The following is a 17,027-nucleotide window of genomic DNA, read 5'->3' as shown; positions in this document are numbered from 1 at the left end:
AGCCAACTTACATTGGGATCTACAGAGACAGGACAACATAGTGGAACTGGATTCAGTCTTCATCTGAAAATCAGGCAGTTTGCCTAGAGCCCTAAGTCCCTTGCAGATCTGATGTGCAACATCCCAGGTAGAATGAGAGAACATGAAACACACAAACAGTCCTACTTGCTATGGGCCTTGTAATAAAGAATCTGACTCAATTTATGATGTTTGATTGCTACCCACCATCACTCTCCCTTCTCCTCCTGCCCTGTGCACGGGCATCTTCACCCCAGCCTCACCCCACAACCACAATAAAAGCACAAGCCATATAATTTTCCTGCTCTCTAATGCCACTTTGGGACCAATTTTGGAGCTAGCCCTACTCTCCTCAGAAAGCCACATTATGTGAATAATAAACCTTTTCATACCCTCTGGGTGCAAGTATGTTATCCTCACTGTCAACAATCAAACCAGATTTTGGTGGGAGGCACATCTTGTCTCTGTGGAGTGACCACAACAGGTCCTAGCCTCATGGTATGGTTCTAAAATTTATTCATTCATTCTAAAAGTATGTGCCTGGTGCTGTTCTAGGCACTGTGAAAAGCATTGTAAACAACAAGGTACAAGTCCCTGCCTACTTGGAACTTTCATTCTAATGGGGGAGAGATAGATAATAAACTGAATGAGTAAATTAAATATGAGTAAATTAAATATCTTGTAAGATGTTGACAAGTGCTACATGAAAAATAGAGCAGGGAGGGAGGATAGGGAATGTAAGGAATAGGAGTTATAATTTTAATGTGGTCAAGGAAGCCGCATTGAAACATACAAGACAGTGGGAAGAGCATGTCTTGAGGTCCTGAGGAAGGGTCATGACTGGTGGATTCACGACACAACAACAAGGTTGGTGTGGAAGGTATAGAGTGTGTGAGGAGGAGAGTAATAGTTGGTGAGGCTACAGAAGGAAGGTGGGGAGGAAGCAACAGCTTTGACTTTTGTCTGAGTAAGATGGGAAGCCATCAGAGGGTTGGAGCAGAGGATGACATGATTGGACGTATGTTTTAACAGAACATCCATAGTGGGGCAAGGGCAGGAGCAGGGAGACCAGTCAGGAGACTTGCAAAAATCTGGCTGAGAATTGATAGCTTGGACCAGCATAGTAACCACTGAAGCAATGAGAAAATGATTGGATTCTTGATATATTTTGAAAGTAGAGCCAGCACTCGGTTGATAACCTTACTTCCCACCTCAATGAAAAAAAATGGTAACAGAGAACTTCCAGATTCCATCACCCCATTTCCGTACTTGTCAGCATCTGTACCCATATATTCTGCTTCCCTTCCTGTTCAGCATAGATGAACTTTCCATACCCCATGTATGAACTAGAAGCCATGCCCCCTCACCTACTCAAGAATGTTGCTCTACCAACTCTTCCCTTTCTCTCTTACATTACCTGCATCTTGAATAGGCTATTTTAATTTTTTCACTCATTAATTTAAAAAATGCAAACTTTCTCTTGTCCCTATTTCCCCTGCCGGTATCCATTTAATTCTTTGCTCTCTTTGCAGCCAAACTCTTGTTTTTTCTTTCTCTCTCCAGTTCCTCTTGTCTCATTTCCTTCAAATCTATTCCCATAAGTCTTTGGCCCCCCAACATGGCACCAAAACTCCCCTCACCAGGGTTACCAATGACTTTCACATTGCTACATCTAGTGGCCATTTCAGTTCTTATTTATCTTGACCTTGGAGCAATTAACAAAGTTGTTCACCGCCTTGTCCTTGATAAACTTTCTTTGCACACCATCCAGGACACCACACACTCTTGCTTTTACATCTACCTTGGCAGTTGCTCCTTCTCAATCGCCATTGCTGGTTCTTTCTCTTTTCCTTTACCTCTTAATGTCGATGTTCCCCAGGGCTAGTCCTTGGTCCTCTCCTCTCCATCTATACTCATTTCCATTATAATTGTATCTGGTCCCATAGCCTTAAATACCATCTGTATGCTGATGACTCCCAAGTATTCTAGGTCAAATTTCACTCCCCTACTCCAAACTAATATCCAGCTGCCTCTTCAACATCTTTGCTTGTGTGTCTAAAAGACATCTCAAACTCAATACTTCCAAAACTGAACTCTTGATTTTCCCCTCCATCCTGCCTGAACTGCTCTATCCTGCTCCATCCTGCTCACAGTTGCTCAGACAGAAACCTTGAAGTCAGAGTAAAAGGCAAAGTCCAAATAATGGAGTACATGTTTCTCCCTCACTTCCAGGCAGTCTTCTCCTTGCTGAGAGCGCTTATTACCTTCCAACGTGATATATCATCCACTTAAAATGTATTATGTCTATTGTTTATTGTCTGTGTACCAACTAGAATGTCAGCTCCATGAAGGCAGGGATTTACCTCTCTTTTTTTCACTGATATATCAATCTCAGGAACCTAGAATAAATACTGGTACATAGTAAGTATTCAACAAATACTGAACAAATGCAGGAAGGATTTTGACTCTGGAGAGAGGACCCATTCTTTTCACTTGCAAACATCTCCTAATTTTGTTAATGGAATTTTCTATTACGTGTGAAGTGAGCTAATGCGATTTAGTGACGATTATAATCACTAATCACTCTTGAGCCCTTAATCTATTTCTAAACAGGGAAAGTCACCTAAACAGAAATGAATACTGCACATTCATCAAGAAAGTATTTGCGGTGCACCTACTATGTGCCTGGCACAGGGATGAATGCCATTGAGGGTTAGGGACTGTGGAGGAAGATTTCAGAGAAAGTTTAAGGCCTCCTGGCAAGTCTGCTTGAAGTCATACTCTTACTTTGACTAGAAGTCATTTTGCTGTGACAACCCAGGATTTGTTTGTTGCCTTTTCATTTTTCTCTTTGTGCTATAACGAAGATTCACGTCAAGCCTGGACTTAATGAGGTAGGGGTAGGAAGAGAGGTTACAGAAAGTGTTAAGAAATAGCAGTCGAAGCTGTGAATGAAAAATGTTGCCTGCCCTATCAGCACACAAATGATGCTGTGGGCTATCATCAGCCACTACCACCGCCCCGAGGGTGAGTCCTGAGGGAACTCCGGATGGAGACAAAAGGGCTGCCCACTGCCAAGCCCTCAGTCACTACAGCCACCCCAGCAGTGCACCCTGAGGGGACTCAGGATGGGAAAGAACAGGATACTGGCCCTAGATAGTTAAGGTGCATATCAAAGGAATGATTTCCATGAGCCCAGATTCTTGCTTCTTCCCATACATAGAGAAGTGCTAAATTCAGTAACTTGAGATGTCTGGTTTTCTTTCATTAACGGTAATTTTTTGATGTTCCGACTACCTGGATTTTGTTGCAAACATTCCTGTATATCCTGGTTCCTCCCTCACCTCTTCAGAACAGTCCCTCAGAGCTGCCTGAGAGGCTGCCTCCCGGGCTTAAGTCCTCAGCAAGTCCACCGAATAAAACATACTTCTCAACTTTTAGGTTGTGCAATTTTTTTCAGTCGACAAAGCCTTCAGCAGTTCTTGAAGGAGATTAAACCGGAGGACATTGCTTCTAAGAAGGAATTGCTTCTGCAATTTTTGGTCACCGATCGAAAAGAAGCCCCAGACCCCAGTCCAAAAGTACAGGTCAAGCATTCACCAGTTTATCAGACGTGGATGGCATTAAGTGGTTCTGGAAGGTGTTAGAGGTTCTGAGAAGCCACCAGGAGCTGCCATTGCTGAGGAGAGGAGGACAGCTGGACGGGTCTCTACTGTCTCTTCACTCTTCATCCAGAGGAGTTTGTTTTTATCTGTTTCATTTGTTTATGCGTACACATCAGATATTTTTGAACAAAGGATTTCACCTGTTACTACCTTAATTTCTGTCTGGGAAAATAAAAGTACATCTTATTTTACTGTTTCTTTTCCTCACGGATCTCTGCAAGCTTTGGAAGAAGGGGTATAAATAGAATTCATGCTCTGGAAATGTAAAGGCTCTGAGAGCTCTTGCTGGTAGAACTAAGGCAGCTATTACCCTCTCTGTGCTTCACTTTCATTCCTGCAGCATAGTATCACATTTTTTATATTGCCACCTCTGTAAAGATGATGAATTTGAAACAGCTTGGAAAGCACTAGCTTCTATTTCACCTTGAAAGTCAAATACCAGTGTTAAATAATGAAAAGAACCATCTCGTAGGATGCCCTGTGCATTTTTCCATCAGCTACTGCACTTACCAAGATTAATAAATGTATCCACCTATCTGCTCAATTAATTTGCAATAAAAGAGTATAATCATCAGTAGACACACAGGAGAATTGTGCAGCTTGGCAGGCAGGCATACACAAAGAGTGGGTGAGGAATGAATGAGCTACAACTACACACACAGCAACATCGATACAGCTCCCAAACATAATGCTGAGCAAAAGAAGCCAGACACAAAAGAGCATATGCTGAATGACTCCATTTCTATAAAGTTCGAAAACAGCAAAACTAATCTGTGAGGTTAGAAGCCAGGATAATGGTTACCCTTTGGGGCAGAGCAGGGGTCGGGCAGGGGGAGTAGCAACTGGAAGAAGATACAAGGGAAGGCTTCTGGGTGCTATTCACATCCTGTTTCTCTATCTGGGTATTAGTTACAAGGATGTGTTTATTGTAATAATTCATTGAACTGTACACTTAATGATTTGCACACTTTAGGTGTCTTACATTTTAATAAAAATATTACATGGGCAATTAATATGGCTTGATTTGGGTGAAGAATTTTTTTAAATTAATTTTTATTGGAGTGTAGTTGATTTACAATGTTGTGTTAGTTTCTGCTCTACAGCAAAGTGAATCAGTTATACATATACGTATATTCACTCTTTTTTAGATTCTGTTCCCATATAGGCCATTACAGAGTACTGAGTAGAGTTCCCCGTGCTATACAGTAGGTTCTTATTAGTTATCTATTTTATTGGGTGGAGAATTTTATTTTGTCCCCCGAGATAAGTATAAATGCTGCTGTATCTTTGCAACTCAGGCTTGGGATGGAAGCCTCAAGGACTGTCCTGTGAGGATCACCCCATCCCAGAGGCTGACACAAATCTGGGGTAGCAATTGACAGTTTTAATTACATCCTGTTTTCATTCTAAATAGCAAGGTAACAGGTTTTGATGAAAAATTGTGCTAACCGACAACCATTAAGATGCACATGTACACAGTAGAAATGCTCTGCCATGTTGGGGGTTGAGGTTTACCATTTCTGTACGCATTTAAATCAGCTGCTTACTCTGACTGGTTCTCCTACTGTTGAGTTTGGCAGGATGCCATATGCAGTGAGACCCGTGGGTATTTATTGAGGATAGTGATGAATACTCTGTGACCCATAACTTTTTATGGTCATATGTTCCTTTTCTCATATATTTGTTGTTATAGTTTGTAATTTTGTGCAGATTTCAGAGCATTTTTTTTTTTTTTGGCTGTGCCACACGGCATGCAGGATCTTAGTTCCCCGACCAGGGACCAGACCTGTGCCCCCTGCAGTGGAAGCGTGGAGTCTTAACCACTGGACCGCCAAGGAAGTCCCAGAGCATTTCTCTATAGAAAAACCATCATTTAACAAAATGCTTAATGCCACCCGTAGAAACAACTTTATTGGAATAAAACATGGCTAATAAATGTCTGAATTAAATTAGACACTTAAGAAATACATTTAATGATAGCTTCTAATCCTGGGTCTGCCATTTATTAGCTATATATCTGTGGGCCTTTTGCTGAACCTATTTCAGCCTGTTTTCCTCAGTGGTCTCACCCTCATGGAGTTGTCATGAGGATTAAGTGAGATAATCCATGTAATTAATGTAGAGCACTTAGCACAGGGTCTGTACCCAAAAGCTTATTAAATCTTCACTCTTGGTTTTATTAGTAGCTTAACTACCACGTGATATGTGCATGGTAAAACTGATCACTTATTCAGGGGTATTTAAATCGAAAATAACATTTGAACAGAGAAACGTGGTAGACAACACTAACAACCAAGAAAAAATAATCTGAAAAAAACTTAAAATTGAGAAATTTCTATATATTAATCGATTCTTTTGATGACTTCAAAAAAGAACACCTCTCTTAAGTACTAATGATTTTAAAAGATGATAACCAATGTTGAAAAGGAGCAGAATTTCAGAATTACTGACTGGCTTATGCAATATTCATTTTTCCTTTACTAAACGTCAGATGTCAATGTGACCTTTTAAAGAACCCAGCTTTAAAGAGCAAAATGTTCTCAGCAGTTTTCTTCCTAGGACTTTAAAGATTAGATGACACCTTATATGTTTCATTTCTTCCTCCTTCCTTCTCTCAAAGGGCAAGGGGAGTGCATTAGTAAGAACAGTAAACTTGAGATCTGAATCCTGGTGCCAATTTGTATTAATTGCATGAACTTAGCAAGTCACTTGATCACTCTGAACACCATTTTGTTATGTATTTGAGGTACCTCATTGCTGATCATTACAAGGCAAGAATTACTTGAAGTAGGTGTTTGCTTCTGAACCCTAGAAAGCTCTGATGCTTGTAAGTAGGATAAGATATGCAAAGGATCAACCAACATGTTTTTGTTTGTGGTACCTTTTCCTCAGTCCTATCTATTTGCCCATTTGGGCAGTCATATTATTGACTCAAGGGAGGTCTGGTGGAGCAGAAATGCAGAGAGAAACAAGGGGTGATGTATGGCTTATGAGTTTCAAAACAGACTTTTTGAAACTCATTACAGAGATCATAGTTTGAGAAAAAAGAAATTTTGAGTTTCAACAGCTTAGGATTTCAGGCACAAACAACAGACTTGAAAGAATACATGGATAGTCAGAGCCAGTTTTTCCTCTTGCTTTATCACCTGGGAACTGGAAGGGGAAGAAAAGGAGCAAGAGCGAAGAAGCAACAGAAATAGACATTGATGGACTTTTGACACTGTACCCAGCCGTCTGTCCCCCAGGCCAAGGACTGAAGGGTGGGGAGCATGATGGAAATTTCAGATGAGTTTGGGGAACCCCAGAGCTGAGAACACCTGTGTCTTGCTTTTAAGACAGCGTTCTAGGAGGGAGCAAATGTTCTAGAACTCCCTAGCACCCAGAAAGAGGAAGGAACGATAGAGTAGAGAGAGCCTTGCAATATCTCTGTGCCCACTGTGGCGTGCAGAGCTGCCAAGAGGTTGAGAGAGCCAAACCAAGAGATATCTCAGATCCTGTGATCAAAGTAAAGCAAACTCCACAGTAAATGGGAGCCAGTCAAGGTCAAATAGGTCTGGTCCAAGGTCCAGAAGTCTCAGCAGATTTCAGCATAGACACGTGATGATGATGTCCTGATGACCAGTGACCAGATCCCCATAGCTCTGGATGCCTGGACATTGAGATACTCTCCAGGACTTAACCATGACTGTGGGGAAAAGTTGAAGAGACCCTAAATTGACACAGTTAACACTTAAACAACTGAGGATTGCCTAGCGTTGCAGAGATTGTTTCCATCATCCAGCAAAATTGATACAAACAAGGAAAAGTTCTTTACATGTTAGAAAAATACACATTTCTTGCTTACATGAGTTGGAGGCCTGAGAATTGATGCCCACTGACATTCTGTACTGAACATGAAGAATTATTTGGGACTTCTACCCAAGTCCTCATGGAATCTCTACAGATGAGACTCATCCTTCTGCTTGCAGCTTCTATGAGAATTGGAAAGCATTCAGAGGCTTGCACTGCTAACTCTCAGTGACAACGTTTGCCCTTTGTTGTTGCCAAAGAGACAAACAAATCCCCCCGCTGGGCTACTCCTCCCAGGTCCTCACCCTCTGGCCCCCTCTTCAACACAAGTCCAAGTTTGTCTATGGACTCACCTGTTTCTGTGGACAATCTTGTTCGAGTACTTCTTTTTTCAAAAATCATGCCTAAGGACTTTCCTTGCAGTAAAGGCAAATACTGAAAGTCAAGGACAAGAATACAATTAAAATGAAATATACATTTTATATCCAATAGCAAGGATTATGTTTCAAAACTTATTCTTTACATTATCAGAAAATGTAGAATAATTAACACTGTTCCCAAACAAGTGTTCAGATGTTATTTAAAAAGTGAATTTAAAGTGTTTTTTTTCATGTTGTATACAAATGGGGGAAGGGAACAGGAACTCCCACAGCTTACTGACACGTAATGAGAAAGTAGTATTAGTTGCTCTGGGTTCAACCTGAACATTTGTTCCAAAGTTTATTAATATTTCATACTGGAGCCATCTTCTTACTTAAATCCGTGGAAACCTCTACCAGTGTTCAATGACCTTGAAGATGCTTGGTTCAGAAGTGTTTTCTCAGCTAGGAATGTGCTTCTCTGTCACACGTGGGGTACTCAGACTCCTAAAGATGAAGCTCCAGAGTTTCAGCTACACTTTCATCACGCACCCTTGTGAGAGTGCAAAGACTTTGTTTCTAGAAGTCATATGGAAACAATCTGCAGAGTTTGGGTGTGGGGTGGAGCTCTACCTCCTTCCTCTTCTGTAGATGGACTTCCCGATAGGATGAGTTCTAGAACAAACACATTCCTGCCAGCTAACCTTCCTCACCACGAAGTGTGAAGAACAAAAAGCCTGGGATCTCGGGGGACATTTTCTCCTTATTTCAAGGTCTTCTATAGGAACCCATAGCAGTTGGAGTCACTCCTATTTTCAGTTCGTTCTTAGAAACTTGGAGAGCTAGTGAACTAGATAAGAAAATCAAGGTTGTGTAAAACTTTCTCAACCTGAAACCAGCTCTTTCAAATGCTTCTGAACAAGCTTGGAATACGAAAACGCTTTCACAATTAAGCAGTCTAAATGAAGCTGCTGCATTAATTAAGCGTGTTTCAAACATAAATTGCTCAAAATGCAGAATAATGCTTCCAGCAAGGCACCATATCCCATCTCTTCTCCTGCTTGGTTACCATTTAACTGTTTCTTTGCTAATCTGAATTTTTTAACACTGTCACATCACCCTGAATTTTTTGAAATTATCCTAATGATGATATGTCTGATATTCATCCACAATTGAAATTTGTTGCTAGAAAAAATGTATCATCCTTATTTTTCATTTGATAGAAAACACACAGAGAAAAGAAAGAAGGTATAAAAATAAAATCTTTCCAGAGAAATGATTCCTTAGGTTCTGATTCAGTTAATAATGACTTTCAACATTCCACATGAAAGAAATGCAATGACTTGTCATTGAATAACTGATTTTTATGCTTTTTATATGCCTGTACACTCAGTGATAATCAATTACCTTGCCTGTGTAGTTTCATTACTTAGCTACTGTTTAGGAATTTTAATGTATTTTCTTTTCCCTCTTTCTCTGGAAAGGCTGTCTTTAAAAAGGCTGATTGGTAGCAGTGGAAGGTAATGTGGAAATGCTACATACCTCTCCTTTCTGTTTTATCCTGAATTTCAGATCTGCTGATAGCCATAGCATATACTTAATTTCTTCTCCTGTAAAGTTCTTTAGAGTGAGGAGGTCACGACCCTTTAGCTGTACTTTATTTTGTAGTGGTTGTCCACATCTACAAAAAAGAAAAAAAGAAAAAGAGAACTATATATTTAAGAAAACAAAATCTGTGTCCTATGGTAATTCATTGTTTAATTCTTGACACAAAACATAGCAGACACATAGCAACATAGCAAATGTGTAGCCTCATGTGTCTCTGCAAAGTGCTAATGCCTTAAAATTGATGTGGCTGTGGTTTACATTTTAGATAGCCAGTATTCTGAATGTTGAGAGAAAAGAAAAATTTGAGGAAAGAGGCTGAATTCTTCTCTGCTGGAAATAACCATATGAGTGGCTTTGTTATGTATTAGTTAGGCAAGTTACCTAAACTCTCTCTGCACCTAAATTTCTCACCTAGAAAATGAGTATAATAATCTTATAGGGTTGTTGTAAGGATGAAATGATTTAATACATGGAAATCAGACAGTGTCTGGCATATAATAAGTATTTGATAAATTTTAGCTATTATCATTGAAATCATTCAGTGGTACAAACAGAATTTGTTATGTACATACAATAGAAAACAATTTCATTCTTTTCCCTCTACTGCCCTTCAGATCTATTCTTGAAGATTTGTTCTTTATTGTCCCTGGTCAGATACAATGGACCCTGTGGCTTTTCTATTAACTTTCAGGGGAAAAAAAGTCCTCTGCTTTATTTTATTCCCTCAAAGGGTCTCAGTAAAAGCATGTGTAATAATAACGATGATTTTTTTTTTAACTTTAAGAAATGTACTGCAGGGCTTCCCTGGTGGCACAGTGGTTAAAAATCCACCTGCCAGTGTAGGGGACACGGGTTCGAGCCCTGGTCTGGGAAGATCCCACATGCCGCGGAGCAACTAAGCCCGTACACCACAACTACTGAGCCTGCGCTCTAGAGCCTGCGAGCCACAACTACTGAGCCCGCATGCCACAACTACTGAGCCCTCGTGCCACAACTACTGAAGCCTGCGCACCTAGAGTCCATGCTCCGCAACAAGAGAAGCCACCACAATGAGAAGCCCACGCACGGCAATGAAGAGTAGCCCCCGCTCGCTGCAACTAGAGAAAAGCCCGCGCGCAACAACAAAGACCCAACGCAGCCAAAAATAAAATAAATAAATAAATATTTTTAAAAAAGAAATTCAGCAGATTTCTGGGAATAAATTTAGAGAGATCCACCATGATGGATTTTCAATGCCATGACTAAAGTCTGAAGACAAAAAAGATACCAAGAGCCCCCCCAAACAGAATTAATGTTGAGGCAAGAGCAAGTATGGCCTGTGGCCTAGGCTGAACACAAGACCTAAGAGTCATGGAGGAGACTTGACTGTGGTCTAGTATGTTGCTAAAGCTGAAATCCTCTAGGGCTCAACCACTCCAGTATTGTATTTGCACTACTAGGAACAATGGTTGGACATATGCATATGAAACAAAAGCATTATAACCTTGGATCCTATGTATAGCAGCCTGTGTCGAGTGCAAAAACCTGGAAAACTGATGAGAGGACCTGGTGGGATAAGTTTTTGCCCATAGCACTATGAGGGCCAAATCCAAAGTACATTAATAATGAACTATACCAATATTTTGGTTACCTCTTTCTGTGAACCCCTTTTGGACAGAGTAAGTCCCCTGGGTTCTTGGGGACAAAAAGAGTGGAAAGGTAGATCCTGTAAATCTGTGATACTAGCCTGTGAGGGCTGGAGTAATTAACTGGAAAATTTTTTAAAAACTGTATCTCACCTGGTGAAGGGGGTCGTACTGTTTACACCATTGAAAAATCATTAGAGCAGCCCCCACCTTTCTCAGTTCTGTCCAGGAGGCGGGGCAGGAAATGTTGTCTTGGGAAAAAGCGTTGTTTTTCATAGATATCAAGAGCTAACCAGGAAAATTTATCACTGGAAGGAAAGCAAACACAATGGTTCCAGTTTAAATTCCTATCCTGTTTACTGTCTCCTCGTAGACCTCCCCTTGGCTCCAAAATGGAGTTGCCACACCTCTTTCCTAAGCTACTTAAAAATTAGAGAAAAGTAGAAAACCTCCACAATTGTACCATGTTGAAATGCCTCCTCCACAGACCCCTTTTTTTCTGTCTGTATCAAGCATTTCTTGCTTTCTGGTGATAAACTCACTCGCGAGTTAACTAGGTAAAACCGCTAGCCTAAAGGGCTATTAAGTTCTCAGAGAGACCTGGTGCTTCAGTTGGAAGCAGCCTACTCTAGTTCACGAGCCAGACCAAGGCCAGAATCACTATTTTAGTGTTCCCATAAAATGCTTGGTCTCTTTGTACTCAAGTGTGTCTCCTTGGTAAACCAGACCTAAACCACATTATCATCCTTCAGCCAACACATAACGGGGAGAATACAATATTGGAGAAAACAATGGGAACCACATACAGATTTTCTGTCAAAACTGTCATGGCAGTCGGTTATAGCCAGAGCTTTTGAAAAAGGCAAGACTCGTTCGTTACATTAATTTTATCCCTTGAAAAAATAATTACAGAGATTTCTTGACCCCAAATCACTGAATGCTAAGAAGTTAGGCCAAGGTAATAGTAGACCCTTGCGTTAGCTTTACCCAAATATCTTCCTAGCTAGAAAATGGAAGAGTATTCTCTATTGGCAGAATGAAACCTTTCATTGCTATAGTCTGCATTTTCCAACTCTAGTAAATTGTTTGGAGTAGCGGGGGTGACCTGGATGTGTTCCCTTGTATAATTGTATTTTGTTGGAAGAGAAAATGCTTAATTCGAGTAAAATGTGGTCAGTCAGAAACTGACTTTGCCAGAGTAGGAAAAAATTCAGTGTTAAATGATATTTTGATCCTCATGGAGAGTTTGAGATCAAGACTTTAGCTTCTGGAGGCATAAGAGAGGGCCAATGGGCCTTATGGCAGAGATTTTGGTGTTTCTTTAACATTGCAGACTGATACAAAAGGCATATTTTCTTGGTGTTTTTTTCTTCTTTACTGAGATATTTTGGCTATATCTTTTTAAAAAAGGGGAGAGAGGATGGGGGGATATTGAGCAAGGGTAGATGGGCCAATTTGCTCAATTTGGAAGGATCGAAGTCATCAAAGCAGTGGAATGAAAAGAGCAGTGGTTTTAAATATTCAAATTTGAGTCCTAGTTCAACTATGACCTTGGGAAGATCATTTCCCATTTTTGGCATTAATTCCTCATCTGAAAAAGTAAGAAAATGAACTACAAATCAGTGATCCTTCATGTCTTTGTCTTCCACAACACTCATGAAGTTCATAAATACAAGATTTCCCACAGGCCATAGTGGAGCCATCTGAATTCTCAGTGGCCTAAATTTAATTTCATCCCTTTCTTTCCATCTCAGAAAGGTATATTGCAACGCATGGCAGGGAGAGTGACTCTTTTCACAAAACCCTTGATATGATCCTATTGACTTGGAAAATAAAAGCACAAATCATTTCCAAATATCTCTATTATTAAAAATAATAATAACTTAATAAAAATATACTTGCAACCTTTGTCACTGTTGCCACATGCTCATATGTGGTATAAATTACTATTGATAACTGGGTGACTAGATGGTTTCTAAGATACCTTAGATAGTCAATATTCTAAAACTGTGAAACTTTGCCCTCATCTGAAAATTGAAGAGTGGGATGAGGATTCGTGCAGACCTACTATTAAAGGACTGGAAACGCGAAACTGTCGAAAATCTGTGGCCGCCTCTACTTCTTTTATCTTAGTTAAATTACTAAAAATAACAAACTAGAAATAAAACCCCAATTCTACTGTTGGCCAAGGGAAACATCATGACCCCATTCCATTCCTGGTCTCATGCCTTGTATAATTTTCTGAAGTGAAGAAATATGTTTTGTTGTTGTTGTTGTTTTGTTTTAATTAATTAATTTTTTTTTGGCCGCGTTGGGTCTTCGTTGCTGCGCACGGGCTTTCTCTAGTTGCGGCGAGCGGGGGCTACTCTTCGTTGCTGTGCGCGGGCTTCTCATTGCTGTGGCTTCTCTTGTTGTGGAGCACAGGCTCTAGGCAGGCGGGCTTCAGTAGTTGTGGCACGTGGGCTTCAGTAGTTGTGGCTCGCGGGCTCTAGAGCACAGGCTCAGTAGTTGTGGCGCACAGGCTTAGTTGCTTAGTGGCATGTGGGATCTTCCCGGACCAGGGCTCGAACCCATGTCCCTTGCATTGGCAGGTGGATTCTTAACCACTGCGCCACCAGGGAAGCCCCAAGAAATATGTTTTTTAAAAGGCACTCATTTTCAATTATGATGGAAAATGTGAATAATCAAAGAGGACTGTTTTGTCTCCTCTACACAAGAGCGTGGGTGGCCTGTAATTGCTTCGTCTGCATGTCCACGTATGTATAGATTGGCATGTGTGTGGGATGAAGGGAACTTAATGAGTTCTGTAAGCCCTTAGAGAGACCTGGAATGAAATGCCTGAAAACCAGTCACCTCTGGCTCCAATCCATAACCTCCACAGAATTGGGTGGCTTAGCTCAATATTCTCTGAAGAAATTTCTATTTGTGAGATGAAATTGAGCAGCACTTACAAATTGGTCTTGTCTGATAAAGAAAGATATTATTTTAGTGGTTTCTTTAAAAGCTATAAGTGGTTTCCTTAATAGGAACAAATCATAGGACACTGTCTATTATCCAAACACAGCCAGGCTCTAGAGCCTTGTTTGTGAGCTGAAAAGCCTATGGATTGGGTGTTCTTGGCAGTCTTGGTGTCTGATCCTATTGATTTTGTAAAAAAAAAAAAAGAAAAGAAAAAAAACTGACTAAAAATGATTGATCCGGGAGCCTATGTAGATGGCTTCAGCCTCACTTGAGCAGTCATTTTATCATGCCCATGTGATATGGCTGCTCGCTTCAGAACTGTGCAGTCCCTATTTTGTGGCATTGCCAAACCCTAACCACATATTTCCTGCTACTTTCTAGTGCTACACTCACTTGGTATGTAACAAGCGCCCTCCGCCTTTCCCAAGAGAGACAGGGGTGGGGAGGGGGGAATGGGGGGAGGGGGGGGATGCAGAAGAACCCGAATCTCTGCAGAAAGCTGAAAATCAAAGTGAAAGTACCATACAGGCAGAGATAATAGGGAGATTTTCTCTATTGTTAAGGGGTCGTCAAAGATTATAGGTCTTATTGGAGATCAGCAATTCTGAAATCATCTAGCTGGCAGGTTAGGGTGGCTAACGAAAAGAGCAGGAAAGAAAAATACTCACGCCACCTGAAAAGGACACCATTTCAGTGTTATGCCATTTTTCAATAGAGACTCATGCTCTGTAGTTTCTAATGACATGGGTGATTCGAGGCTTTCATATTTTCAAATAGCAGGTATGGATTTGGGCTGATTTAGCCATGCTTTTGCCTCAGTCCCCATTCACTGTGAGAGATGGCTAGCCGGGATTTTCAGAATCATAGTCTGGCTACTGGATAGAGAAAATAGAATCTTAGTAAATAACCAAAAAATGCCTAAATATTTAGAAGAGGTTTTACTTGCAAAAATTTAACCTGTAATAATGGTAAAAATAAAAATCAGTCATCACTGTGATTTTCAAAGAAGAGTGTAAGTTTAAGCTCCAAGCTTTGGTTATTCATTCAGTTGATTATTTCCAGCTCAGTGATGAGTCTTTGTTAAAAACTGTGGAATGAAATTTCATCGCACTTTTATCTGATGTAACTCAGCGGGATGGAATGATAAAATAATGAACATTTGCCTGTCACTTGACAGTTTTCACACACATTATCTCACTGATTATTGCTAGACTGTGACTTCATGTGTCTGGAATGAAATAACTTATTTACCTTATTTACCACTGTATCTCCAACACCTTGCTTAGGGCGTGGCACAAAGTAGGTGCTCAATAAGTATTTATTAAATAAATGATTGAACCACCCTGTGATGTAGGCAGAACAGGTATTACTCTTTCTCCCATTTTATAAGTGAAGCAACATCACAGAAAAGTTTAGTGACTTGCTCAAGGTTATATAGCCAGCGAGTGGTAGTGCCAGGCCTTGAACCCAGTTCTTTAGACTCTAAACCTGAGCTTTCCTCCAGATTCTTGGTTTATATAGTCTAACTCTGGCACTAACTAGTAAACCCCATAATCTCTCTGGGCCTCATTTACCTTATCTGTAAAATAGGAGAAGGCATTATTCTGTGGCTCTGAGGTCCCAACTTTACAATATCATTTACAATGTTGTTCTGGCTTCTGAGTGGTGCTAATGGTAGAGTCCAGAGAGTCCAGAGCTGTCAGGCGACCCAGAGAAGGGAGGCCCAGGACCACAATCACAGGGCCACTTCCTAACAGTGGGAGAAAACTTCAGACTAGAAGCTTCTAACTTTAGGAGTCATTGAGGTCATTTTGAGGTTGGTTTCGGTTGTCAAGAGGCACTGGGAAAATTCTGATTGTTAACAGGCAGTTACTCTAGAAGCTTTCTGGCAACAATGTCCAGATTTGATGGCCTTGCTTCCCCGATTAACCCATCACCCTTGTCCTCTTCCCCAGGGACACACTCCACACCACCTTCGACCGCAGGCATGGCCAGTTGGCTGTGAGGAGGATGCAGCTTTGTAAATATTTATGTAGTTGTTCTTTTGGGGTTTTTTTAAAGATCGAATCAATCCCCATGCCCCAGAATGATGTATTGTTTTCAGGCAAACCCAAATACAAGCTGAAGGCCCTGTGGAAATTAGTTCCTCTCATTTCCTTCAGCCAGTTGCTCCTTTAGAATGTACACAAATGGAAGATGTCCAGAACATTTAGTCTGTTATACGTGCCACGGTTAGTCGCCCCCCACTCCGCCGTCACCTCCCAGCACCCCATGAAATCTGATTACAGAGGACTGAGAAATGAAAGCTCAGCTGGAATTAGAGACAGCTGTCTCCAACAAGGGTAGAACCTGGCACTATACCCTGCAGAAAGAGGCCTTAGGAGGCTGCACTTCTCTGCAGAATAGAGTTTCATTTATCACCACGGTTCCTAAGTCAGACTCAAATCTCTGGCCATCACTTACCGATAATTTCGAACCGCGAAACTGTGACCGTTTCTAAGAGCTGCCTTGTTCAACAGGATCCTCAAATTAAACAGCATATTCTTTCGATAGTGAAAAGGATGATTCTGTGCTCTTGAAAACGCCGCACCAAGGTAGCCAGTGGGGTCCACCTGAAAGCTAAGAGTCCTTTTGATTACAGTGAGAGAGCAAAGGTAATATCACCCTTCAACTACCTTATCAAATTCCCCTGGTTAGAGATAGTGCGGGGCAGGGTCCAGGAGCATTTGAACTTTAAGCCAAGCTCCATCCACCACTGTGGGGTTTTTTTGTTTGTTTTGGTTTTTGTTTTGTTTTTCTTGGAGAAGGAATCCTGACTCTTTTGGTGCTCAGACTCCTCATTTTTCATAATATATTTATGCTGTCACATACTTGTACAAAATCAATTGACAAGTACTCGTTGGGTGTATAATATATGCAAGACACTGCAGTGCTGGCTGCTGTGAAGGTACACAGAAATAACTCATTCCAAAAATGCAAATTGGCAGTGCAAAACCCCAGAT

The 17,027-nt window shown here is 40.9% G+C and overlaps 1 protein-coding gene across 2 annotated transcripts in view; it reads right to left on the bottom strand.

Moving 5' to 3' along the window:
* OTC (ornithine transcarbamylase) overlaps nucleotides 1-16,684 on the bottom strand; it is a 56,338-nt gene extending 39,654 nt beyond the window's left edge. The window contains exons 1-4 of one of the 2 annotated variants that reach the window (XM_007171652.3): nucleotides 16,489-16,548; nucleotides 11,218-11,372; nucleotides 9,374-9,512; nucleotides 7,826-7,907 (exon numbers count right to left, since the gene is read on the bottom strand). In XM_007171652.3, coding sequence (XP_007171714.1) covers nucleotides 7,826-7,907; nucleotides 9,374-9,424 — 133 coding nt within the window. In that variant the 5' untranslated portion in view covers nucleotides 9,425-9,512; nucleotides 11,218-11,372; nucleotides 16,489-16,548. Of the gene's footprint in view, nucleotides 1-7,825; nucleotides 7,908-9,373; nucleotides 9,513-11,217; nucleotides 11,373-16,488 lie in introns of both variants that reach the window. The other variant, XM_007171651.3, reaches the window with a different exon arrangement.
* Between the last annotated feature and the right edge of the window lie 343 nt (nucleotides 16,685-17,027).

Source organism: Balaenoptera acutorostrata, chromosome X, assembly GCF_949987535.1.
Source record: "Balaenoptera acutorostrata chromosome X, mBalAcu1.1, whole genome shotgun sequence".
Classification (NCBI taxonomy): Eukaryota; Metazoa; Chordata; class Mammalia; order Artiodactyla; family Balaenopteridae; genus Balaenoptera; species Balaenoptera acutorostrata.
This window is presented reverse-complemented; position numbering and strand designations above follow the sequence as displayed.